Genomic DNA, 27,449 nt, shown 5'->3' with positions numbered 1-27,449 from the left:
TCTAATCTAATCACGCCCTCTTTTATATCTTCGTTCATAATCGCTCTCAAAACACGCCTAAAATTGAAAACCCTAGATTTTCTCAATCAAAAATTCATGGCAATCGACGCCGATCAAAAACCGTCACGCACCGCCACAAAACACCACCGTAACTCCGACGACGAATCGGAGAAAATCTCCAAGCGCCACAAGCACCGTCATCACCACCACCACCGCCGTCACAAACACCACCACCGATCCAAAAAACACGATGACATTCAAATTGATGATGTTGCGAATGGTGAGGATGCGTTAGCGCCTGTACCTGCTCCGGCTGTTGTTGTTTCCAATGGGAATTGGCAACCGGATTATGATATGGAAGAAGGCGAGATTGTCGATGATGATTGCGGTGTTGGTGTCGATACGGAGAAGAATATGGATTGTTCTATTCAATTGACGGTGCGTGTTTGATTTTCTTGTGCTTTTTAATTTTCTTTATTTTATTTGTTTGATTGCATTTTAGTATCTTAAGTTTTGTGTTACTAATTTTAAATTGTATTTTGTTCTACGGAGCGGAGACTGTGTTTATAATTGGACTGTGTTTATAATTGGATTTAATGTATGTGAAGGTCGATGATTAGTTAAGAACGGTGTGTTTGTGGGGGGAAATTGAAAGAAAGAAACTAGGTTTTTTTTGGAAATTTCGTATTGTTATGTTATGATTTTTCCAGGAAAAGTTACTCTAGGCGTTTCATGAAGACTTGTCGGTGGCTTTCAGTGATTTGTAAGAACTGGTTTATGCGTTTTTTCTATTTTCTTTGACTTTTTTTAGATTTGTGGACTAATTGCTTAGATTTGATTTTTTTTATGTGTGGATTTTTGTAGTTTAATCATGATTTTATTGCATTGTGTATCAGGAGGGGGTTGGACTGGCACTTGATGGTGGTAGCTTTAATGTAGAGGACCAGAACAGGAAAGTTGGTAGTGGCCCGGTGGTGTTTGGAGAGGGTAACACTGATGGCGGTGACAAGGGTAATGCAACATATACTGGAAAAGGAGTAAGTAGTTTGGATACTGAGATTTGCGATCAGGTAGACTTGCAAGTAAGTTCAAACCTAGAAAATCATGTCAATGGTGATATTGTTACAGACAAGCGGAAGAAATCTTTGGAAGTTTCCCGAGATGAAATATTGGCCAAGGGGATGGGGTACACAGATGATGAAGATGAATTTAAAGGTCACAGCAAATTATCGCGGTCGGAAACTCCAATTGAGAGGCGCAAGTCTTCAGATTCTTCTCTGTTGCAAGAAAGATGCAATGAAAGGTATCGTAGTACTAATCGATCGGCATCACGTGATCGAGGTAGGGATAGGTCACAATCACAAAGCCTTGTTCGAGATATGTCACTTTTGGATACACATCGGGATGGTGCTTATGACACAGAGGAGAAGCATACTATAGTTTCTGATGATGAATCTCTAAGTAAACACCAACGGAATAGACGAGGTGGCAGCCAAGACAATGTTAGGGATAAAAGAAGGGAACGCAGTTCAAGTTATTATAGCAGACATAGTGTACGAGCCGATGATCGGATTCAAGAGACTTCCGATTACAATAAAGATAAAAGTTGCGATGAGCGAGAAATTGTCAGGGAAAAGGATAGAAACAGAGACAGGGAGAAAAATAGAGAGAGGGAGAAAAACAGAAAAAGTGAAATGGAGAGAGATAGAGAGAGGCATCGTAAGAGGGACAGGAGTATGGAGAGGGAGAGGGATCGGGAGAGGGACAGGAGCATGGAGAGGGAGCGGAAAAGGGACAGGATTACAGAGAGGGGAAGAGAGAGGGACAGGGAGAGAGATAGGGTTAGGAGAGGGAGAGATGGAGAAAGGAGGGACAAAGAAAGAAATAGAACCAGGGAGGAAGAGGATATCCGCCATGGTAAATATCATGATGCTGATAATGTTAGCAAAAAAGAAATGCATAGTGATCATAGGAGTCAAAGGTTAGATGATAAAGAGTACAGTGACAGAGTAAGAAAAAATGAAGAAGAGATACTTAGCAGTAGAATCGATCATTCAGAGAAGGAAACTAAAGAATTACACAGGTTATTATCTAAAATGCTTAGTGTTTCTCAATGGAATGGTTAAAATTTTACAACTGTGTATAATTTATATTTTATTCACTGCAGAGATGATGATGAAGAAGATTATCAAGAAACGGTTGTTTTGCACCCTGCGGAACAGGAGGAAGAAGATCTTATCAGAATTAAAGAGGAGAGTAGAAGGCGAAGACAAGCCATTCTTGAGAAATATAAAGCCCAGCAATTACAACAGAAGGATGAGTTGAAGTCGGAGGAGAAGGGTAAGTCTCATGTGTAACGTGTTTTTATCCTGATAACTGTGTTTGTTGTCATCTCTAAAGCTGTGTTAGTTCTGAACATATATGATCCCTAGTTGATTTGGATATTTGCTCATATATTGCCTACACTATAGTATTTGAATGTCTCATCAATGAATTTTGATTATTTTTTAGTACATTTCTATGGTTACATATTATACCTAGGCAGAGATTTAGATCAATTGCATCCCTCAAATTCAGTGAAGATGATAGAATAACTTTTTAGACCTGAGCCCTGGTTACTCAGTGCTATCAAGCGTAAAATGTAATCAGAAGGACTGGTTAGTTGATATTAGGTCAGTAATAGTAGAAGTTGGTCCAAGCCAGCTTGATCAGTTTAAAGTGTACTTTAGTTTTTTATTTATTTGAATTACATTGTTCACAAAAAAGGTACAATTGCAAGAAATTTGCTGCCAATCTCCTCCCCCCCTTTAGAAATCTGTTAATCTTTGCTTATCTCTTTATAAATCTGTCAGCTCTCTGAGCCTTATTTTTACTTTCTGTACTGATTCTCCCATTTTTGTATATAATTTATCATCTATGTATGATCTACATATCTAAAACTCTAGGATGTGATTCATGAGATGATCACGACACTAATATTTGCCAGATGGTAAAAAATTACAATCCCTTTTTAGTAACTGAACACCTAATGTTTTTGGATTAAATACCTAATGTTTTTGGATTAAATACCATTATTTATATTCTTTTTTGTCAATGCATTGAACAGTTATGGAGAGTCCTAAGCAGCCATCTAAATCAGTGGCAGGAAGTCATAGTGGTCAGTTTGAATCTGCAGACATGTTCCTTAATGACGCATCATTTTCCCTGGGAAAGTCTCCTGAAAACACGGAGCCTCCTGGCTTGAAGATTTCTGGAACTGGGACACTGGGAGAGGGTACTCCAAAGGTGTGTTAATCTTTACTATATTTGTCAGTCATCTTTCGAAAGAGGAGGGGCATTTATAATATAAGATTGAAGTCATTTATAAAAGTTTAAAAATAATTATTCTTGCAAGTCAAACATATTGGGGCAATTTCAGAAATTGACACATGCTTCTATTATTGTGTATATTTGTATATGTATTGTTTTAATATATTATTTTATATATATGACCAGAAAATTATTGGAAGTTAAACTCAATACACATACATGTTTATCTAGACACGACTTAATGGGAAATTTCCACTTGGATTTTGTGATTGTAGAATATGGTAGTTAGTAATCTACTTGTAAAAAAGTAAATGTTAAAGATACTTTATTAAATTCAGAGAAATGATGAAAAAAGCTTGAAACTTTATTGCTATATAAGCTCTTAAACAGTGATGTACATCGCTTGTACATTCTGCATAAGATGTAGTATATTGGGGCTTAATTTGTACAAAATGGAGTCCAAAGATCAATTCACTAAATTTCTCAGACTCCATATTGTTACCTCTTTTTCCTTCGTTAAATTTTGCGTCTTGTGAACTGAGATGTTTAGTAGTTTAATTATTTACAGTTGATAAAAACTTGCAGAGTGAAAGATCAGAAGACATGTTTTGTGATGATATATTTGGAGACTCTCCTGCCGGAGTTCGCAAACAGGTAGTCCTCATTGTTAGATTTGTCTCCTTAATTTTATGGCATTATTCTTTATTCTTCATTTAACAAGTCCAGAATTGTATAAAATGTCTTCTATGAGCACTTCAACTACACACTTTCCGGTCATCAATTTCAGATATTTAGAAGGCGTTGAGAGGATTGTCTTTAGTAGGTTCCGAGATAATTCTGAATGATATATTTAGTATCTTGATGAAAGTTACCTTGTACTTGAAATATTGAAGATAAGCCACATGCTATTTGTGATCGTCCAAGATTCCCATCTATTGTTGATACAATAATTTTTTTATGCGTAGTTGATTTTATAATTTTGAACAGGCGAGTTAGGTGTCTCAAATAAGTATGTTGCTTCATCTGTAAAGATTAGTTGATAATTTTTTTTTATTGCAGAGTATGTTGAGGTGTATTGGCTGTTAGTTGATTATAAGGCTAATGGTCTTTGTGTACCTTTTATACTTTCTGCAGGGAAAAGGAGATGGGTTAAAGATTGAAAGGAGCGGCCTTCATGATAATTGGGACGATGCTGAGGGGTATTACAGTAAGTATACATGCACCATCCTAGTATGAAAATATATCTGTGTTTGAACCTATTACAGTGAATTTTTTAGGTTTAAACAGCTTGCGGTTTTTGTATATGCAGGCTATCGCTTTGGAGAAGTGCTTGATGGCCGATACGAAGTTATTGCTGCTCATGGCAAAGGTGTATATTCAAATGTTGTTCGTGCAAGGGATCTCAAGGCTGGATCTGGTGATCCGGAAGAGGTGGCAATTAAAATTATTCGCAGTAATGATACAATGTGGGTGATTCTTTTCCCCTCCCCCTCAGTATCCCCCGTCCCCAACAGTCAGTTGTTTTATATGTATCATTCTTTTTTTTTTCTATTTCACTTTGTTATAGCCTGTTTAATGTTATACTTGCTCGGTCCTAGGTACAAAGCCGGTCTTGAGGAATTAGTTATTTTAAAGAAGTTGGTTGGTGCTGACCCGGAGGACAGGAGACACTGCGTTCGTTTTCTTTCGAATTTCAAGTACAGAAATCATCTTTGTTTGGTTTTTGAATCTCTTCATATGAATCTTCGTGAGGTGCTAAAAAAGTTTGGCCGTAATATTGGACTAAAACTAACAGCTGTGAGAGCGTATGCAAAACAACTATTTATTGCGCTGAAGCATCTGAAGAATTGCGGGGTTCTTCATTCTGACATTAAACCAGACAACATGCTAGTAATGCATCCTTACCTTTTCTCTTTTTTACTTAGAAACTTTAAAATGTCTGAATCTAAGTTGATTTGTTTCTTTCCTTCAGGTAAACGAGGCCAAAAATGTGCTGAAACTTTCTGATTTTGGTAATGCTATGTTTGCTGGGAAAAACGAAATAACACCATACCTTGTGAGCCGCTTTTATCGTGCTCCTGAAATAAGTAAGCATCAGCTACAATATTTAATATTTTCATCTATATATCTCGTACTTAGCTGACTTGTCTGATTTCTCGTTTTCTGCTGGGCCCAATTCAATAACCGTTTAATTTATCTTCTCTGCAGTTCTGGGCCTGCCTTATGACCATCCAATGGATATATGGTCAGTTGGCTGCTGTTTATATGAGCTTTATAGCGGAAAAGTTCTTTTCCCTGGTCCTTCAAACAATGACATGCTTCGCCTCCACATGGAACTGAAGGGTCCTTTTCCAAAAAAGATGATCCGTAAGGTAGAAATTGTTAATTTTATACTTGACCAATTTGGTTACAAACTTGCATTAGTAAGTATTTAAGAAGTCGACAAGTGGGCTGTAAAAATAACTTCTTTAAATCCTTACACTGTAAAGATATTTTCCATTTTACCTTTATTATCCAATATTTGATTTGTGCCAAATATATTAACTTAGATCCCCCTTGTGATCTAGGGAGCATTTACGGATCAGCACTTTGACCAGGATATGAATTTTCTTGCCACGGAGGAGGATCCTGTTACTAAGAAGGTATGTATCATTGTTTGCACTTGCTTGTTTTTAAAGAGTTGCCCTACATCTCGATGGTTATTACTTTTTAATGTGCTTTTATGTTTATTGAATATTTAACTTATCCATGCAGGCTATAAAAAGGTTGATTCTTAATATCAAGCCAAAAGATATTAGTACTATAGTTTTGGGTTCTGCTGGTGAAGATCCAAAGATGTTAGCTAACTTTAAGGATATTCTTGAAAAAATATTTGTGCTGGATCCAGACAAGAGGATTACGGTATCACAAGCACTGAGCCATCCCTTCATCACGGGCAAGTGAATCTTGAAGCTGATTTTATGACTTCAAGAATCCTGTTACCCTCGATTAATAATGTATATAATGATCTAATCTGTATGTAGTTCTCTAATCACTGGGAATTTATCTGTCCCCATCTTCTGTCTGGCTAAAAGCTTTAGACACACTTCCCGTTCTGGTTGGAGTCGGCACAGTTAATGTTGGTTGGGCCACATTCTTGGCGGTTCTTTCATTGGATTTTTTCTATTGTAAGACAACTCGCCAGAGGCGATTCTCTCTTGTATTGATTCTTGGTGGTTAGCATTAAGACAACATATACTTCTTCTCCTTGGAGTCGTGATTACTGAAGTTGTACTATGAATATTAGTTTTGTAATTTGCTGTAGAAATTTGGTATGATAAAAGTTTTCAATTCTGTTTGTTTTGGGGACGAGAGAGATAGGTTGATGCATATGATTTTATTTGGTTATCCTTATACCCGACTGTCCTCCCCTTTAGAGAGATTTAGTTCTTACATTATTTGAGTTGATATTTGCCTGATTCGTGGGGTTACTTCCTTCTTTCTTTTTTATGTGGATATTTTTTTATCTTGCTCATTTATTTAATACACGTGATATATGGATTCTGGAGAATCTAATTCAATTTTTCGTTCAGGAATCTAAATGACAGAGCTTTGAAGCTACATTCAGTGCTCTAGATTGCTTTAAAAGGCAGTATGGAGAAGGTACCTTAATTGTTTATAAGGATTTGTTCTGGCACTTTTGACATATTATGATATGATGTCTACCCTAGTAACTTCTGGTTTGCTGAGTATAGTGATACTTTTTTTGGGGAACATTTAAAGCACAACAAATTGTGCTCCTGCTCATGCTTTAAATTTAGTATACTCTTGATTTTTTAATAGTTATTAGTTTTAGTACTTGGTTATAACTTTGAAAATTTTGATGCAATTAATGTAATCTTGAACTATAATATGTACTGTGCTAATTAATGAACAATACATGTGTGTGTGTTGTGTTTGATGGGGTAATTAACATCAGTGAGAAATATGCTACATTGCTTGCTTGTGTTTTTTAAATTTTGAAATTCCACAAATGTTTGTATTCTAATGACTTTGCATTATATATGATCCATGGTTTGGTCATCTGGGAATGAGGTCACTCGGGGAGGTTCCACGCTGCTGTATCAAACTGAAGCTTATTTTCAGTAAGTTACTTTATCTGTAGTTAGTAGTTGTATCAATTTTTTAGTTGATCAGAATGGGTCTTCTCTTGCGAAATTTATTAATACTTTGTTTTATTATTTCCAGGTTACATATCCTCCTGACCTCGTCCATCTTCAAGTCTGTAAGTATATCTGTTGTTTGTTATTATAGGATCTAGTCTAAATAGTACTCTATTTTGTCGTTGATGCTCTATGAACTGTCTGATATAATTTTCATCTGTTGCATAATTGCATGTAATTATAGCAATACGTTTGCAATGTCCAGTTAGTTTCAAAGTCCTCTCTTGTTTTGTTATGATGACGTATGTTGGCTATATCTGTTGCTGGGGAATTAAAAATGAAGAGTTACCTTCTGTTGCACTCTCAAATCCTTATAAAAGTGGGCCTGTATCTGTTTCATATAGAAGAGTTCTTGTTTGTTTGCTACCTTCTGTAGGTTTTATATATAGATTCAGGATGACTTCTTCCGTCTTTTTGCACAAATAAATTTATGTGATTGGATTCTGTCATTATGCAACTACACAATATTACAATGCACCTATTGGATAATACTTCTTGTTACACTAACTTTGCTTTATCTTCCCACAGTTTCCCGGCTAAAACCTATTATCATCTTCTGAGTTCACAAATATTAACAGAGATTCTTGCTTCAGAAAATAAAATGGGAATGCCATGTAAATTTGGACTCTTTAAGAAAAAGATGATTAATCAGGATGATCGCCAGGATTTATGTAAAAATTGAGAGATATTTATCCTGTGCGCATGTAGTCTTTAAAGAAACATATATTTATCATCACATGTTCCTCAAGACCTCCACATAGTATACACTGACGATTTGGTTATCCAGGTGAGTTTTTTTGAGTGTGTTGCTAACTTTTTCTTATCTTTTTTGGCACCTTTGAGGGAAAAGGAAGACTATGCTGTGTCTGTAGCAAACTGAAGGTCCAGTGGTATAAAACCGTTGTTATAGTACTAGGGTGTACAGTTAAAAAAGAACCTCGCGGCATATTATCTTTTGCACCTATTCCACATGGTAGGTACATTATCTATAGTAAATAAATGAAAGAGGCTCCTGATATATACCAATGATGGAGCGCTGCAGGTCAAGTGGGGTTGTTAGACCATATAAAGCAGGAAACGAATTGTAAAGGAAAACAACAAAAAGATGACTGCAGGTGGATTAACCTTGGAAAACTAACATGTCCTAATGGGATTTGAACGCGGAAGAACCAGTACCCTTTAGAGTTCTCTTCTACCACAGAATATAGAACTCTGTTTGGATCTCAAAGCTTAACCAAGAGAATACCCTCAACTTAATAATTTACCAAAGTCTTCAGATGAGTAAAGACTCTCTCTTTCTCTCTTTATAAATGAGGATTAAAATCCTAAACTTACCCAACAAGTAAAATTTTACTAATAACAAAATAGTCTAATTTACTAAAAATTTAACATAGTTTTATTAATCAGAAATCATTAATTTCCTTTGTGCCTTCATAACTGTTTTAGCTTCGGAAAGCACTGATGATAACCTTTTTACTCCTGCCATCCTAGATTATCCGTGGGCTTGTGCTTCTGTTAATGCATCTTTAACAAACTTGATTAAATGTCAGACTACTTAGGTGCTGATCGTTGTTGTGTTATTTGTTTTGATATTGTCGTGGCTTTAGTTTCTGTTCCTCCCGCCCCCCTTAGAGCTGACGTCTGTTTTTTTAGTGATGTATTTCGTCACAATTTATATTTATATAAATAATATCCTGATTCCACCCGTGATGCCGTCTTTAGTTTGTAATGTTATATGGGGATTTCAAGAAACATGTATAACTTGATTTCAATTCTCATACCATCTTAAAGTACTTGGTTTTGTGGTATGGAATATTAATATGGTGATTCATATATTTTAATGGAGGGAGCTATTAAAGAAAATTAAAAGATTGTAGCTTGTGTGTAAATGTTATTCGTCATGTTTCAATTTAAAAGTTGGTGCAATCAAGTGGAACCAGTTATCAGCTCTGAACAAGCGGTAATATTTGTGTTCATGTATCAATTGCTGGTTCGTTGGAGGTGCAGTTCTCCAATTGCATCCTATTTTTTCTTTATCCATCTGAATGTTCCTGAAAATAATATAAACTAAATCTCTATCTGAAGCAGTTCCTTGTTGAAGAACAGGCTTGTAAGGGTGAAATGACTTTTGATTATAGCTTGACTAGTATGTACCAAAAACTTCTGATTAAATGAGTCTTAGACTCATATTTTTGTGATTTGTGTTCTGTCATCAACTATGAATGAGTATGTGTAACGTACGAAACAAAGAGTATTGTGGGCGTTATTGATATTCTGTCACTCCCTATTCCCTACTATTTGTTCTTACCCTATGGTGCAAGTATCTTGTGCTGATCTGTCTTGATTTTGGATGAGCCCATGACTTCAATACCCTTATCAAGTATTCTTAATATTATTGCACACATAAGGGGTTTCTTTTTAATTGATGATAAATGTGAAATAATGCTGAAGCTTACTTTTGGGCGCATATACTATTACTATAATTTGTTTACAAAGTGAAGTGTTTTTAGCAATTGTTGGAATGACTGGAAAAATAAAAGAAAGTTCACTTGTAATTTTACAGTGTTAGCTGTGGCAAAAACAGATTATTTCTTCTGTTCCATATTATGACTTTCATGAATTAAATATCTTAAATATTGTTGATTTCGAAATTATGACTTTCATGATTTAAATATTGATGTGGTATCATATTCTTTCAAAATATGTTTTAGCATTTGATAAATGATAATGATTATATATTTCTTTTGCTAAAGGTGATAAATTTTATATTGTAGTAGTAGCAGCCATTCGTCTAAGAAAAGAGGTTTATGCATAGTATGGTGTAAATTGTATCTGGTTTTTCATTGAATTGACGTCATTTAAGATTTAGACAGATCTTCTACTTGAACAAATTAAATTTATTAAAATGTAACCTTGCATATTGATATCAATACATTGTGTTTGAACAAAATATTGATAAATTCAATTTTTAAAATGGCAGTGGAAATTATAGTTAAATCTCTTTTAAGTAATATGGTTGGGAGCGTGAAAAAAATATTACAGATCGCAGCAAATCGAGGGGATGAATTCATATTCAGTTTATTATTTTATCAGGAGTAGAATATATTATGTTGATATTGGGAAAAAAAATATTATTTTAACGAAATTATTTTATCGATTTTTACCTCATTAAGATTCAGCACCACTATTAGCTCGTATAGAATTATGGAGCATTTTGTTCGTGGCAATCGTGGTGTGGGATGTTTTCTACCATATTTACCAATAGTATAACCTAAATATTCAGATAAATATTTACTAATTTCGGTCTTATCTTACCCTAAATATAGGTATCTTTGAATTCAAAAATCCTTTAACAAGAAAAAAAGTTAGTCCGAATTAATACAAACTATAATGTATTTCATATGTAAGGGCATTATATCCTATATATAATTAGATTAAGGGAGTTTTGGTGGTACGGTTACATGGTTTGATCGTCACATAGGTAGATTGCACGTGCTAAGGTATATGTACTAAGGATATCATATTATTCTACTATAATATCTAATAATCTATATATATATATAATATAATTAGAGTAAGAGAGTTTTGGTAAAAGAGTTTTGGTGGTACGGTTACATAATTTGGTCGTCACATAGGTAGATTGCACGTGCTAAGGTATAGGTACCAAGGATATCCTATTATTCTATTATAATATCTAATAATCTATATAATAAACATTTATAATTAAGAAATTGAACTATAATAATATATTCTTAATTGATATAAAAAATATTGAAAGTATTATATTATATATAATACTAATAATAATTATTTTTAATAAAAATAAATATAAATAACAATTAACAAATCATTTATAATCGGGTTAAATTAGTATCATTTTCTTAAAAAAAATTGGAATGAGTAAGTTTGAAATATAATAATAATAATAATAATAATAATAATAATACATTATTACAATTTAAAATTGAAATACAAATATAATGAAATATCTTGAAAGGACCATGAAAATTAAACGTAAAGTATTTTTTTTTCAAAATTATTAATAGAATAGAAAAAAAATAAGGCGAGGTTGCACGGGTAAAAGTGTAGGTATAATAATAATAATAAACTATTATAAATTGAAATTGAAATAAAAATCCAATAAAATATATTATTACTATATGTATTTCAACTATTGTAATATTCCATTAAAATACTTAATAATCTATATAAATAGATAATTGATTAAGAAATTAAACTATAATTACACATTTATAACACATAAAAATCAGGAAGAAATATAATAATAATCATAAAACATTATTATAATTTAAAATTGAAAACCAGACTAATAAAATAAATTCAAAAGTACTATACAAAATTTTTGAACAAACTAAGGTGGGGTTACACGGGTGAAAGTGTAGGTATAATAAATTCCAGTGTAAGGAATCTCATTGCTAGAGATGCTCAACTTGTCTTCTAATCTAAAGAATCTTCTAACTCCCTTATCATCCATGAATTCCAGTGTAAGGAATAGTTAGAGTTTTTGGGAGTGCATCCTTGGCTCTAATACTCAGTTCTTCAATCTTCTTTAGAACCAGTCTTCTAACTGTCACATTGAATCCAAAGTTCTTCTTAAATGATGAATAAACCTTTATCAGCACAGATTGGCTTTCTTGAAGGATCCTGTGAAGTGGCCATTGTATCTCTTTTCCTCCCTTGTACTTGAAAACTAACCTTTCAGGTAGATTCCTGTAGGCATCAATCCCTATAACTTCTTCCAGTTCATCTGGATGGAGGTTTAGATCAGAGAATTTCTTGATGTCACAGATGTACATAATATCTCCCTTGTTGACTTTGGGTTGAGCTTTGGTTAGGGACTTGGATCTGAGAGTTGAGGGCTTCACTTTCTTAACTGCTCTTGTCTTTATCTTCATTGGTTTAATGAAATGAGGTAGACTGAGTTGAGGTATTGGTAGACTATCCCAGTCCATTGGCTTATCCTTTGGAATGATAGGTTCACCATGAAAATTCTTAGATGGATCTATCTTGAATTCTCCATGTGTCACAGAGGGCATGGATGTTTGAGTTGTTGTAGATGTAGACTTTTTGGGAAACTGATCTTCCAATTCCTTCTTATCAAAGTCCACTTTTCTCTTTGCATGAAGTTTGTATCTAAATTTTTTTCTCTGCTGTGATTCTTCTTGCATCTTCAGTTCCTTAGATTCAGTGGTTTCAGATGGTTGTTCAGGAATTTGTTGTGTAGGTTTCACAGCTTGCAGCTTGGCCAAGATAGCAGCTTGCTTCTTCTTTTGTCTGACATTTTTAGCATCTAGAGCATCTTGCTTCTTTTCTTGCTTCAATCTTGTCTTTTCTTCTCTTTTTGGTTCAACAAATTGAGGGTGTTCAGCCACCACACAAATTTCCTTACCATTTCTGAAAACTTTGGCCATTCTCCTTTTCAATATTGAATCAGCTGGATCCTTGTAGAATGCAATAGATCTTGACAACAGTTTCTTCTCATCAGACTTTGGTGTCTTATACACTGTATCCAAAGGATTCTTTAGTGAAGATTTTGGGTAGTTAACCTTTGGCCTCATGATTAGATCTGCCTTTGGAGATTTGATGCAGGATGTTTGACCTCTTTTCAGATAGTTCATGCTCATATCATTCACAGAAATTTGCCTGACTTGAGAGTGATGAATGGCTAATTTTTCTGGCTCCTTTTCTAGCCCAAACTTCTTTTGAATGTCCTCATCAATTTTCTCCCAGTTGATTGGGCTCAACTGCTTCTTTTCAGCTGCTCTCAATGTGGCTGCTGCTTCATTAATCAGATCAATGTTGTCCTTAATTGGTGGCTTGGTGAAAGCAATTGTAGGCACAATTACTTTGCTAACTTGAATATTAAGCTGTTGCTCACCCTCACTTGAGCCTTTCTCCCCTTTTTTGTTATCATCAAGTTGTGTGGAAGGGAGTTGAGCAGCCACCAAATGTTGGAGTAGTGCAGTCTGAGTTTGTTGATTGTAAAGTATCTTGGCCATTGACTTCTCTTCAGCAGATATTCTTGAGTCCATGGCCTCAACTTTCCTGTTAAGATCAGCCTCCTTCCTTAGCTTTTGAACAATTTCAGTCATGGTGGTTGCAGGGAGTCCAACATCCATCCTTTCTATAACATCTTGTTTGACTTCAGAAATTTATTGCTTGATGGCATCCACACTCTGACTATGTTGGAGGGCTTGAATTTTATGCAGTTGGAGTGCTTCAAGATGTGCTGTGAGTAGCTTCTTTGTGCTGGCATTGGTAGATGCCTGAATGGCTGCTTGGGTGTCATGAATTAGCTTGAATAATGTTGATTGGAGATGTGAGTAGGAGCATTCTTTTGTTAGCATCCAGGCAGGAACATCTGCATCTCCCCCTATATCCATGCTATCTTCCTCATCATCCCCATCAGCATCCCCAAAAGAAGCTTCATCCATTTCAAAATCACTGCCAATATTGGAAGGCAGAGCAGTGATTGCATCCTTTGCTCTTTGTAAAGATTGTGTAGTATGCACCAAGTTTAGCAATCTTTCAGCCTCCACATTGCCATGTACAGCTAGAATTTGATAAGCTGTCACAAGGTGAGTAAATGTCTCAGCATCCAGGGAAATAGAATCTATAACAGCTTGATATTCTTGCTGAAATAGCCTTTCCCTTTCTGCATCATTGACATTCATTGACTCATCTGCAATGGTTTCCATCCTTATCACTCATGTACCTGCATTTCTCTCATAATCTCTCTTTTGTTGCATCAAGGTCTCACCTTGGCTCCCCACCCTCACACCCTCACCTTCACCATCTAAGGTGAGACTCCTCACACTCACTTTTGCCAGTCCTGAAGAAATAGACTGCATTGGTTCACTCTTTTCCTCTCCTTTTTCCTGAGAGTAACCCAGACTCTCACTCATTCCACTCCCTTCCCTCAATCCTAGGAGTGATTGTACTACTACTAAGTCTTCTACACTTGTAATAATTGATGAAATTTGAAGCTGTGCAGAGACAGTAGACAGATAAGAGATATCCATCGGGGTAGTAATTTGGCTAATCGACGGATGACTGCTGTTAGGCACATCCGTCGGGATACAATGACTACTCGACGGATGAACAATATCCATCGAGAGAATAGAAATAAATGAGTTTGGAGTGGAGACTATTGTGGACTCTGTGCAGATTGATGAAAATTTAGGCACAAATGTCTCAACAGTCTTAGAAAGAAATGGCAAGTGAGCCAACAAATCATCTAGGAGATGATGCTCACTTGCTTGGATTTTTGGATTCTCCAAGAGAGTTAAAGGATGGAGAATTTGGAAGTGATGTGTTAATCATGTCAACATCCAAATAGTATGTGGGAGAATTTGGTGTGTCAGGTGCTTCAATTGTTAGAGATTTTGGCTGTGACTCCATATTTATTGGAGCCACATCAATCTGACTTTGAGAAGGTGCAGTGACTGTGTCTTTAGCACCAGTTTGCACAGTGTGTGAACCCTGTGCATCTCCAAGGGTCTTTGATTTCTTCTTTCTAGTGTAAGTTTGGGGTGAGCTTGTGTCCCTTACCCTTTTGGCCTGTGCTCTTGGTGGAGAGCTGTGTTCAATAGTCACATCCTTTTGGGAGGATGCAACTAGTAATGAGCTTATATCCTTATTAAGCACTGCAGTTTGTTGGGAAACTGCAGTGTGGCTAGGCTGGGAAACACTCACCTATCCAACCTTATCCTTAGGGTTTCTTTGATGTTCATCATGTCCCTCACCTTTCTTACCCACCTTCACACTCCCCTCTTTAGGTTTTGTGGATTTTACAACTGGCATCTTTTGAGAGACACCAGATGGGGATTTCTTTGTCTTTGTTTTTGAAATTTTGGGTTTGGCAGCTTGGGTAGGCAACTGTTGGGTCAATGACACAGTTGCCATAGCTACACTAGAATGCAAAGAAGTTTCTGAGGTTGGAAGAGTAGAGACAGTTGAAATTACCTCACTTACCTGAGGTGCCTCCATAACTGGAAAATAGAAGAGTGGCACCTCTTTGTGATGGTTTGCCTTGTTCAAATCTGCAATGATTCTCCTTTCTTGAACCCAACAATCTAATTTGTTGGTTGGGTTTTCAAGCACAATATTCTCAGAGAGGTGGTTAGCAATCATCATTAAAAATCTAGCATAGTAAACATTTTTACCCCTCTGATTTAGCTCCTCTAACTTAAACCCCAACTCAAATATGACAAGATCACTAAAATTGAAAAATTTATCAGTTACTAACATGTAAAGCATATTGAGCATAGAGATATTAACTGAATCAAAATTGCTAATTTTACCAGAAAATACCTTAGTAATTACATCACACAGATAACTCCATTCCTTCCTAAGACCCAACCTCCTAATTTCACTTAATTTAGAAGTAGAGAGTGCATAACCATTGGAGTTAAGCATATTAACAAGGTCAGTGTCTGTGTGTGGAGAAGTTACAGTATTATCAGGAACTTTGAAACATGCTTTAACAATGTCACTATTAACACAGAATTCCTTACCTTTAATAGTGAATGTGATGGTCTTATCAGTTGAGTTGTATGTTGCAGTCGTCCACATTTCTTCAACAACCTCACAGTAGATGGTGGGTGATTCCAGCATGGCATAGTTGAGTTTGCAGTTCTTCACAAAATCCATCATTTTATGGTAGTCGCCTGACTGTTGAATCCCCTTGTTCACAAGAGCAGTGAAGTTGTTCTTCTCATAGATAAATCCAGTTTGAGATATGATCTTGACGACTGGTGCCATTGTTAGAGAGTGAAAATTGCAGAGAGAGAGATGATAATTGCTTTTGAGAAAGAGAGAAGTTAGAGCAGATGATTTGAGAATGATAAAAGAAAAGCAATGAAAATGAATTATGCTTTTATACTATCTCAAAAATAACTGTCAAAAATAATAAAGTAAAATAAAGTAATCAATAAGAATTGCCCAAAATAGCCGTTTAAAAATAAACTGTAAAAATTCCATCAATTATCTGTCGTGTTATGCTTACAAACTGTAAGTATACTCGATGGATAAAGTTCAGAGAATCAACGGCTAAGAATGAGACAATTTGATGGATGAGGATAAATCAGTTATCCGTCGAGACATAAAATATTCCAGAAAAATAATTAATTTTATTAACAAATAGTATACCGACGGATGATCAAACTCGATGGATAATGATCATCCGTCGAGATGTAAATTTTGACTTAGCCAAAATTTCATCCATGACTGAAAAATCAATTAAATTTATGGCTGCATTACAACTTGCAAATTATCTGTAAAGATTCAAGTGTAATTAAGCATACATAACTCACTTACCAACCTTGAAAAGGTGGATTCATCTAGTGGCTTGGTAAATATATCTGCAAGTTGTTTTTCATTTGGAACAAAATGTAGTTCCACAATACCATTCATTACATGTTCCCTTATGAAGTGGTACTTGATGTCTATGTGCTTTGTTCTTGAATGCTGTAATGGATTTTCAGTGATGGCAATTGCACTTGTGTTATCACAGAAAATAGGAATCCTTTCCACTTGCAGACCATAGTCTAGCAATTAGTTTTTCATCAACAAAATATGTGCACAGCAACTGCTAGCAGCAATATATTCAGCTTCAACTGTAGAAGTAGAAACTGAATTTTGCTTTTTACTGAACCAGGACACAAGCTTGTTTCCTAGAAATTAGCAGGTTCTTGTTGTACTTTTTCTATCAATTCTGCAACCTGCATAATCTGCATCTGAATAACCAGTTAGATCAAAACCAGAATCTCTAGGGTACCAAATACCAAGTTTTGGTGTTCCCTTGAGATATCTGAAAATTCTCTTAATAGCTACTAAGTGGGATTCTCTAGGATCAGCCTGAAATCTAGCACAAAGACATGTAGCAAACATTATATCTGGCCTACTAGCTGTTAAGTACATAAGTGGGCCAACCATGCCCCTATAACTTGAAATATCCACAGGCTTTTCAGTAGTGTTTAATTCAAGCTTAGTTGCAGTGGTCATGAGAGTTTTTGCAGATGTGCAATCCATTAGATCGAACTTCTTTAAAAGATCATAAATGTATTTAGTTTGACTAATGAATATTCCATCACTAACTTGCTTAACTTATAAACCAAGAAAGTAAGTTAGTTCTCCCATCATGCTCATTTCATACTTACTTTGCATTAATTTGTCAAACTTTTTGCAAAGTTTTTCATCTATAGAGCCAAAAATAATGTCATCTACATAAATTTGAACAAGTATGCTAGAGCCATTAACATTTCTAAAGAATAAAGTTTTGTCAACAGTACCTCTTGTGAAGTGATTCTCTAAAAGAAACTTTGACAAAGTGTCATACCAGGCTCTAGGTGCTTGCTTCAGTCCATAAAGTGCTTTCAAAAGATAGTAGACATATTCTGGAAAATTTGGATCTTCAAAACCAGAAGGCTGACTAACATAGACTTCCTCCTCCAAATCTCCATTTAGAAAGGCATTCTTGACATCCATTTGATAGACCTTGAAATTGGCATGGGCTGCATAGGCTAAGAAGATTCTGATGGCTTCAAGTCTTGCAACAGGAGCAAAGGTTTCATCAAAATCTATTCCTTCTTGTTGACAATAGCCCTTAGCAACCAATCTCGCTTTGTTCCTGACTACTATGTCATTTTCATCCATCTTGTTTCTGAATACCCATTTGGTGTCTATTGGACTCTTTCCTTTAGGCTTGGGCACCAGCTTCCACACCTTATTCCTTTCAAATTGGTTTAGCTACTCCTGCATAGCTAAAATCCAATTAGGATCCAACAAAGCTTCTTCTACCTTCTTTGGTTTTTTCTTAGATAGGAAACTACTATATAAACATTCTTCATGAGTTGCTCTCCTTGTTTGAACTCTAGAAGATACATCACCAATGATGAGCTCAAAGGGGTGATCCTTTGTCCATTTCCTTTGTAGAGGTAGATTAGTTCTAGATGAAGAGGCCTCATTGTTGTCTTGATGTGTGATTGAGTTTTAATTAGTAGAAACTTCCCCTAAGTTTATGGATCTTTGATTTGAGAAAGGGGAACTTTCTGTAAGTGATCTATTCTGACTTTCAGCTTCTTTTGAAGACCCGACGGAAGGTGAATTTTGAGTACCGACGGATGAAGCTGGTTGTCTCCCGACGGATAAAGCAGATTGTCTCCCGACGGATGAAGCATTTTGCAACTCGACAGATGTTGAATTTTGTGCTTCATTGGTAGTAAATTTTTCTGCATTATCCTTTGAAACTGTTTCTTGATCACTTTCATCATCACTATCATCACTAACCATCTCCACATTGTCAAATTTGAGGCTCTCATGGTAATCTCCATCTTGTAGTCCTTCAATCTTTTTATCATCAAACACAACATGTATTGATTTATCAAGATATAACATTTGCAGCCAGAGACATGAAGAAAATTTAGAGTTGGCTTCTTGTTCTTGAACAATTGGTAGGGAGTCATGCATTTTGCTTGATTAACCAGAGAAATATTCTGAGTATAGCATGCAGTATTTATAGCTTTAGCCCAGAAATATGTTGGTAACTTAGATTCTTCAAGCATTGTTCTTGCAGCTTCAATGAGTGATCTGTTCTTTCTTTCTACTACTCCATTTTGTTGTGGAGTTCTTGCTGCTGAAAACTCATGCAAGATCCCATTTTCTTCACAAAATGCTCTCATGACAGAATTCTTGAACTCAGTTTCATTGTCACTCTTGATTCTTCTAACTTTGAAATCAGGATGATTGTTGACTTGCCTTATGTGATTGATGATGATTTCACTAGCCTCATCTTTAGACTTAAGGAAATATGTCCAAGTGAACTTTGAGAAATCATCTACAATTACTAGGCAAAATCTTTTCCTTGAGATGAACAACACATTGACTGGTCCAAACAAATCCATGTGCAGCAGTTGCAAAGGTTCTTCAATTGTTGAATCAAGCTTCTTTCTGAATGATGCTTTAATTTGCTTTCCCTTTTGGCAAGCATCACACAGTCCATCCTTAGAAAACTCCACTTGAGGAATGCCTCTAACCAGTTCTTTCTTTACAAGTTAATTCATGGTTTTGAAGTTTAGATGAGATAGCTTCTTGTGCCATAGCCAACTTTCATCTTGACTTGCTTTACTGAGAAGACAAGTAACAGATCCTGCGTTTGATGAGTTGAAGTCAGTTAAATACACATTCCCTTTTCTCACTCCAGTGAGAACCACTTTGTTGCTCCTCTTGTTTGTCACAACACAGGCTTCTGAGTTGAAGGTTACTGAATTGCCTTTATCACAAAGTTGGCTGATACTCAACAGATTGTGTTAGAGACCATCCACTAAGGCAACCTCCTCAATGATGACATTGTCTTTTGAAATCAAGCCATATCCCACAGTATAACCCTTGATGTCATCTCCAAAAGTAATACTTGGTCCAACTCTCTCCTTGAACTCTGTGAGCAGGGTAAAATCACCAGTAATGTGTCTTGAACAGCCACTATCCAAGTACCACAAATTCTTCCTGTTTCCCTGCACACATTAAAACCAAATCAAATTGATTTTGGTACCCAAGTTTCCTTGGGTCCTACCTTGTTAGCTTTCTTCTTCTGTTTCTTAGTTTTGATCTCATTTGACTTGGGGATATCAGATTCATCCTTAGTCATCTGAGTTGGACCTTTGAAACTATTCATTAAAACAGAATTATCATGCACATTGTGATTAACAGGAAATGGCATGCTATTTGCAAACATGTTATTCCAGTAGGGCATGCTAAATGGCATTTGTGGCATATTAAATGCAGCATAATAAGGGTTAGGTGCAAATGGCATATTAGCAAATTGTGCATTCATATTCTGTGTGGACATAACATTCATAGGCATAAAAGGCATGTCATTCATGTTGGAAAAAGGAGGTGACACAGATATGGAAATAGGCATGACAGTTTTGCAATTAACAGACAGATGATTTACACTACCACACTTAACACAGATTTTTCTTGGAGCATACTTATCAGGTGTGTAGTTGTTATGTTTGTTAATCCCTACTTTACCATTTCTATTATTTGTCTTTTTAGCCTCTGTTTTAACCTCATTTTTTTCTAGTCTGTCATTAAATTGCTTGACAGACAGATGACCAACATTCACTTTCTTCTCCTTCCTCACTTGACTAGATTCTCCTGAAATGAAGTTTTTGGAAACTGATCCATATTTTTCATTTAACTTGGCAAGTTTGGCTTTGCTCATAGGTTTGCTTACAGCCGACGAATGAGGATTTATGTCATTCGACGGATAATCCTTTTGGTTATCCGACGGATGACTTTCATCATCTGTCGAGTCTACATCTGTTAGCAATCCTTCAACCAAATTGGATTCAAGCTTCGCCTTATTCTTCTTCCAGGCTGCATCACAAAAAAACTCAATACCTTGAACTTTGGTGATTTAAGCATGAACATCTCTAGATGTTTTCCATGCCTTAATCATCTCCTGTTCTCGTTCAAGCTGCTTCTTCAAAATCTCTTCTTTCTTTAAGGACTCAGTTAATTCCTCCTTAGCAATCTTACACTCAATTCTCAATTTTTCAAATTCAATAAACCGAGACTCTAGCACATTATTCCTCTCACTTAAAAATAAATTGTTTTCTTTAATTTTAGCATTTTCCTTAGTGAGAGACTTAAGTGTAACACGCAAGTGATATAATTCTGTAGACATGCCATTGATAGCATCATTACACTCAGCTTTAGATAAATGTGCTAGGTTAGTGGTGATTACCTGATTACTTGAAGAACTTGTATCTGTTTCATCAGACTTGGCCATTAGGGCTAGATTGACATAGCTGACATCCTCATCCTCATCCAGACCATCTGCTGCCCAGTCATTTTCTTGTGTAATGAAAGCCCTTTTCTTTTGTTTGAGCAACTCAAAATACTTCTGTTTATAATCCACAGGCTCAAACTTCTTCTTGCTGGAATCTGACTTTCTACACTCACTGGCAAAGTGCCCTGCCAAGCCATATTTGAAATATTTGAATTTTGATTTATCCACCATGTTTCTATTTGGCTTAGCTGCTCCAAAGTTCTTCTTGAACTTGAGCTTGGCAAATCTTCTGGAAAGAAATGCTAGATGTTCATCAATGTCATCCATATCATCTTGGCTCAAAGAATCTTCATTTTCTGCTACCAGCCCCTTGCCCTTGTTTTCACAGACCTTTGAAGTAGACTCAACAGCTTCTATCTTCATCTCCTTCTCTTTCTCTAACTCAGAAACCAGTGCAATGGACTCTCCTTTCTTTCTCCCTTTCTCCATTCTTTCATCTTGATCTATTTCAAGCTCATAAGTCTTTAGAATGCCATACAGTCTCTCTAGTATAAACTCCCTGTATTCTTGTGAGTTTCTCAAGGAGACTATCATTGTTTTCCATTCCTTTGGTAGGGATCTCAGAAATTTGAGGTTAGAATCTTTGGTTTGGTAGACTCTTCCATGCAGCTTTAGAGCATTTAGTAACATTTGAAATCTATTAAATATATCAGTGAGAGTTTCACCTTCTTCAAAGTGGAAATGCTCATACTGCTGAATTAGTAACTGCATCTTGTTTTCTCTAACTTGTTCAGTGCCATCACAGATAATCTGGATTGTATCCCAAACTTCCATGGTAGTTTTGCAATTGATGATGTTGTCAAACATGTCACCATCAACTCCATTGAACAGAATATTCATGGCCTTCTTGTCTTTCCTGACTTGTTCAATATCAGGATCTGACCATTCATGCCTTGGCTTGGGTACTGATGGCTCGTTTCCAGTTGCAGCTCTCATTGGTACATGAGGACCTTTCTCTATGCAATCAACATAGGCCTCATCTTGAGAAAGTAAATGGAGATGCATATTTACCTTCCAGTGATGGTAATTATCTTTGTCCAGAAAAGGAATCTTGACTCCAACATCCTTCTTGTTCATCTTGCTGTTTGTTGTGATCTTTAAACTCTTTGTTCTTCAAGAGCTTGCTCTGATACCAATTGTTAGTCCCTAATAATGCAACAAGAATTACAGAAGGGGGGTTGAATGGAATTCTTGAAACTTTTTCTGAATTATAAAATGTTATAACTCAAAGTATACATGTGAGTGTTTTGATTTGCAAAGTGCGGAATGATAAGTTAAAATGAATCAAAACACAAAGTAATAAAAACACAAGTTTTTAAAACTTTCTGGTGGATTTGAATGTATCCACCATATATATATATATATATATATATGGAGAGAACTCTGTAAAGCTTGAATAGCTCATAGTTGCTTACAAAATAAGAATAACTAAACTTACAGAGAAATGCTAAAGGATTCAGCTTACAATTGTTTCTCTGAAAAAATATTTGCTTAGTCTTGTTGTTGTTCTATTTGCTACTATTGGTTTATATATCACCAAGATTACACAGTAATAAGATAAGATAATAAAATAAAACCTATCAAGTCTAATACTATGCTGCTTCACTACTCTATTCCAGCATCCTTGAATATCTTCATAATAGCATGAAAATGGCAATGCTTCTTTGTTCTCAAAAACCCAGTTGAATAGGCTGCCACATTCCTTTTGCATATACTCGACGCATGTTACTGTGTTGTCACTGTCAACGGATGTTTGAATTGATCATCCGTCGGGTACATGATCATCCGTCGGGTTGCCTTGTTGATCATTCGTCGGTGGCTTTGTTGATCATCCGTCGGGTAGCCATTTATCAATCGACTCCATTTCATTTGTGCAGAATTACAAGACATCATCTATTTATATTTAATCAACCTATTTTGCACATCTACTAGCAGTCTACATGATTTATAAGCTACTACAGAATCTATACAAAGGTGTTTGCAGGAATGTGCTACATGACTTATTGTTACATAAGCTACTCACTCAATGGATAACAAATCATCATCCGTCGGGACTATATTGAGTCATCCGTCGGGACTATATTTGGTTATCCGCCGAGTGCTACATAATTCACTAAGTTGAATCTACTAAGGTGTTTTGTTAATGAAATCATCAAGTTCACAACATATACCCAACACTAACAGATAATCAAATTCATTCACTAAAATCAAAGTCTTTATTCTAATTCAAATAGCACAAAACTAATCAGCACAGATCTCCACAATGTTCTCATTCCTTATTCTTAATATGCTCCAAATTCCGAAACTGAAATATTAAAAGGGGTGAGCTACAAAACTCAGCAAGTACAAATTGACTAAACATTTAACCGAAAATTAATGGGTGTTTTAATAAACGATTTTTCTCAAAACAATAATAATTTTGTAAAACATTTATAAAATAGATTGAACCCAAAGTTTTGTATCTCAAATTTCAGAATTTAAAATATATTAGAATTTATAACAAAGTAAAACAGAACGAAACGATAATTATTATAAATATCACAGTCTTAATCTGTAATATCCGGGAAAATTATGTGAATATTTTGTTATAAATAAATAAATATTAAGTGTTTAAATAAGTTTAAAATATTCATTGCCATGATATTACGTATTATAGTTGTTATCTATGGCCCCGCAAGGACCAGGGTATTTTTCGATTAATTGTTATATATTTAAAATGTATTTATATGGATTGATCCGCAATCTGAACGCGTATTTATTAGCGTCTTTATCAAGGTACTTATTTTATCTTGTTTTATATGCGTTTAAATGTATTTTATGAGTTTTCGGGGTTTTCTGTTAATTTAGAAATTGTTTCGGTTTTTCAAAAATCTACGGACCAGGACCCCACCGGGACGTCAAAGCCCACAAAATTCATAATTTTATTTTTATAAAATTATACATATTTCAAATACCCATTACTTTTTCATTTTTGAATTATTCATAATTTTTCAGGAATTTTGACATAAATTTTATATTTAATTGCTTTTAAAATTATTCCCCATAATCATTTTTTGGGTTTAATTATTTTAATTAAGGGATAAAAATACCCTTAATTGATTTTGGGGTATTAATTTTTCAGATAATATAAATAGCATATTACTTATTTTATTTTATTTTATTTTTATTAAAAATAATTTTGAAGAACAATTTTGGGGGTGAAAATTTGTTCTTAAACTTTGATTGATGATTCTGGGAGTTCTAGGAATCCAAATTTGATGTTCTAATAACCAAACCAATCCTCTCGAAGAGCCTGATCTTTTGATACCACTCTTGCAAATCGAGGTTAGGTATTTGTAAAAATTGAATTTGTGTTCTTGAGCTTGAATTTCGTTTTTGATTCTTCAATGATTGTTGATTGTTTTTGAAGTTATAATTAGCTTTAGAATGATTAGGGGGGTCGATTTATATATTTATTTCAAATGTTTGATCCCCGGAATGTCATAGCCGAGTTCATGGTTTTATTGCCTTTTATTTTTCGATTTTAGAGATTATTAATGTTAGTTGGATCGATTTTAATTACGGGGACTGTTTGTAATCGACCTGAGCTTTAATTTGAGATATAAATCGTTAATTATGGTTGAGTTTCGAAGGTTCTTGAGTTTGGCCGGAGTTGTGGTCGGACTTAGTTTGATTTTGCCCGAGACGAAGCATGTTGCTTCGGTTAGGATCGAGTTGATCGTTTCTGAATTGCTGCGAATGTGTAGAACAATTTAGGATTGAAAACGAGTTGTAAAGGTATCAATTTAGGGTCGTTCGGGGCAGCCGGAGGAGCCGCCGAAGCTCTGCCGGACTTTTTCTGGCCGGCCGGAATCTGGGTATTTTCCAGATTTCCGGCGAGTTCTTAAGAACTCAGGCGGTTGTTCTCCAGGGTCCGGATTTGACCCGTTTTGTTTTCTTTCTTACCCATGTTTGATCCGTTTTGCCCCAATTCAGTTTTACAAAATCTGTTTCTGCACTTTATTTATTTATTTATTTCAAAATTCATTTTCAATTTTCTAAAAAGATCAATTCTTTTAATTTCAAAAATTATTTAATTATTATTTTCAAATTCTAAAAATTATTTAGTTAATTATTTTAAGTTCCAAAAATTATTTTCTTTTATTATTTTCATAAATCAAAATTTGATTTAATTATTTATAATTTATTTTAAGTTATTATTTATAGATTTAATTAGTTGATTAATTTATTTAATCAATTAATTTTATTTATAAATAGTTAAATAAAGTATAATTATTTATAATTAATTCAAATAATTCCAAAAAATTATTTTCAGCTCCTAAAATTTATATTTAGGTATTTAAAAATTATTTATTAATTGATTTATTCTTATTTTATTCGTAATAAATAAAGCGTTCATCCGTTTAATACGAAACAAACGCTTCTAGACTCAGAAAAATATTCCGATTTTAATAAAAATACTTTCGAGACCTAATTTCTTTTGTATTGAAAGGTCGTTTGATTTGTGAGTCATTCTAAGTCGGAATCTGATCGATACATACCGTTATTGACCCGATTTCAATTCTAAACGTATTGAGACCTAACTTTTGACAATGTGACTTAAGTGTTAAATGAAATATGTGATTACGTGTTATATGAGCAACATGATTATGTGCTATGTGATATGCATACTATCTGTTTACAGTTTTGAATGTCATGATTAGTTATAAACGATCGGGTAGATGTCAAGACGTATAGTTACGTCGATTGAGTTTGGTTCTGTTAATTGAGATAGTCTTTTTGTTTATAGAATCGAGTCGCAAGGAGCGCAGTCAAGTGTTAGACGGAGTTGGAAAGTTATTGAGCATACCAGACAAGTTTTCTCACCTATTCTAAAATCAGAATAGTGTATTACTTTATTTATTCATATACCAAATGCAACTTTATATATTATGCTAATTTCATAATAGTTTAACATTTTGCTTATCAGATTGTTTAATCATAATCATGCAAGTATATCTTCCCTATTTTAAGTTCTAAATAGTTAAACATTTTTTTATTTTGCTGAAATTACTCTATACAGTGGAAATTTGATATGAGATTGGCGAAACTAATTATTCTAGTTATTTCGCCATCAGTTGTTGAGATGACTCCGGACCATATGAAATGGGAAGTTATATTGTTAAGGATGTCGTTTGATTCGGCTCCTTTGATTAAAATGTTTTATGGATTAGATGAAAGTGTAAGTGACCGGGGCGGACGGTCCAGTGGAGGGCCATGTATTATATGAAATATTATAATGCAACTTATGCCATAGGCATATATATTGCCTTTTTAGTTGAGTACTCGTATTTTGGGACATGTTTCTATGAACCATGATCCAGTGCTATCACACGGGCTGATCAGCATGTGATAGTACGTCTGTCGGTGAAAGATTCCAATCTTAAAATTATCGTTTACTGTTTATAGCTTGTTTAGCTTATATTGCTTATCGAGTATTGTTGTTTATCCCCTGTCATTCAGTTATTATCATAATGTGGTTTATCACTTCAAGCATACTTTTGTACTGTTTGCTGAGCATTCCTTTCGCTCATACTTATTTATTATTCTGATCTTTCAGCTAAGTCAGAGTTCCAGGTTTTTCCCAGGAGTTGTGTGCTTGTAAATAGTTTGGTGTGTTTTCCAGGTAGGCTGTTTTGGGACGCTTGATTAGTCTAGAGGTTTGTAATAAAATCTGGATAGTTTGTAAAATAAATTAGACTTATGGGTTGTAAAAACATTTGGCTTGTATTAGTGCATGTTTCATACTATAACATGTGATTGATCCAGTTGCATGCAAGGGGTCACATCTATTATTTTATTCCGCTATGCATATTTAAGTATTGTTTATCGTATGGTAACTCCCAAATCTAGACCCCGGATTTGAGGACGTTACATAATCTACGACCACACTTGCCAGTAGCCGACATCTAATTCCTATTCTTATTCTTTATACCACATTTTTCCAGTGTCGGCATCTAAAATTCAATAATTACGCGCACTTAATAGGTATCTAAAGTTGCACACTTGTGCGCCTAATAAGG

The 27,449-nt window shown here is 35.0% G+C and overlaps 1 protein-coding gene across 6 annotated transcripts; it reads left to right on the top strand.

Annotated features, from left to right (window-relative positions):
* On the top strand, positions 1-27,179 carry LOC141665113 (uncharacterized). Of its 6 annotated transcripts, none has more exons than XM_074471098.1 (15): positions 1-438; positions 897-2,083; positions 2,168-2,340; positions 3,107-3,285; positions 3,895-3,963; positions 4,444-4,516; positions 4,619-4,775; positions 4,908-5,199; positions 5,282-5,396; positions 5,518-5,681; positions 5,877-5,951; positions 6,064-6,476; positions 6,882-7,433; positions 7,537-7,573; positions 26,987-27,179. In XM_074471098.1, the coding sequence occupies exons 1-12, from the start codon at positions 97-99 to the stop codon at positions 6,250-6,252; spliced, it is 3,015 nt and encodes a 1,004-aa protein (XP_074327199.1). In that variant the 5' UTR covers positions 1-96; the 3' UTR covers positions 6,253-6,476; positions 6,882-7,433; positions 7,537-7,573; positions 26,987-27,179. The 6 variants fall into 6 exon arrangements, with proteins under 6 accessions (XP_074327199.1, XP_074327195.1, XP_074327198.1 ...); XM_074471094.1 differs by lacking the exon at positions 26,987-27,179 and having other exon boundaries at positions 6,064-6,244; positions 6,333-6,476; positions 7,537-9,806; XM_074471097.1 differs by lacking the exon at positions 26,987-27,179 and adding an exon at positions 8,355-9,806.
* The last annotated feature ends 270 nt before the right edge of the window (positions 27,180-27,449 follow it).

This window comes from Apium graveolens, chromosome 6 (assembly GCF_009905375.1).
Source record: "Apium graveolens cultivar Ventura chromosome 6, ASM990537v1, whole genome shotgun sequence".
Taxonomy (NCBI): Eukaryota; Viridiplantae; Streptophyta; class Magnoliopsida; order Apiales; family Apiaceae; genus Apium; species Apium graveolens.
The sequence above is the reverse complement of the archived record's forward strand: the minus strand, read 5'-3'. Positions and strand labels throughout refer to the sequence as shown.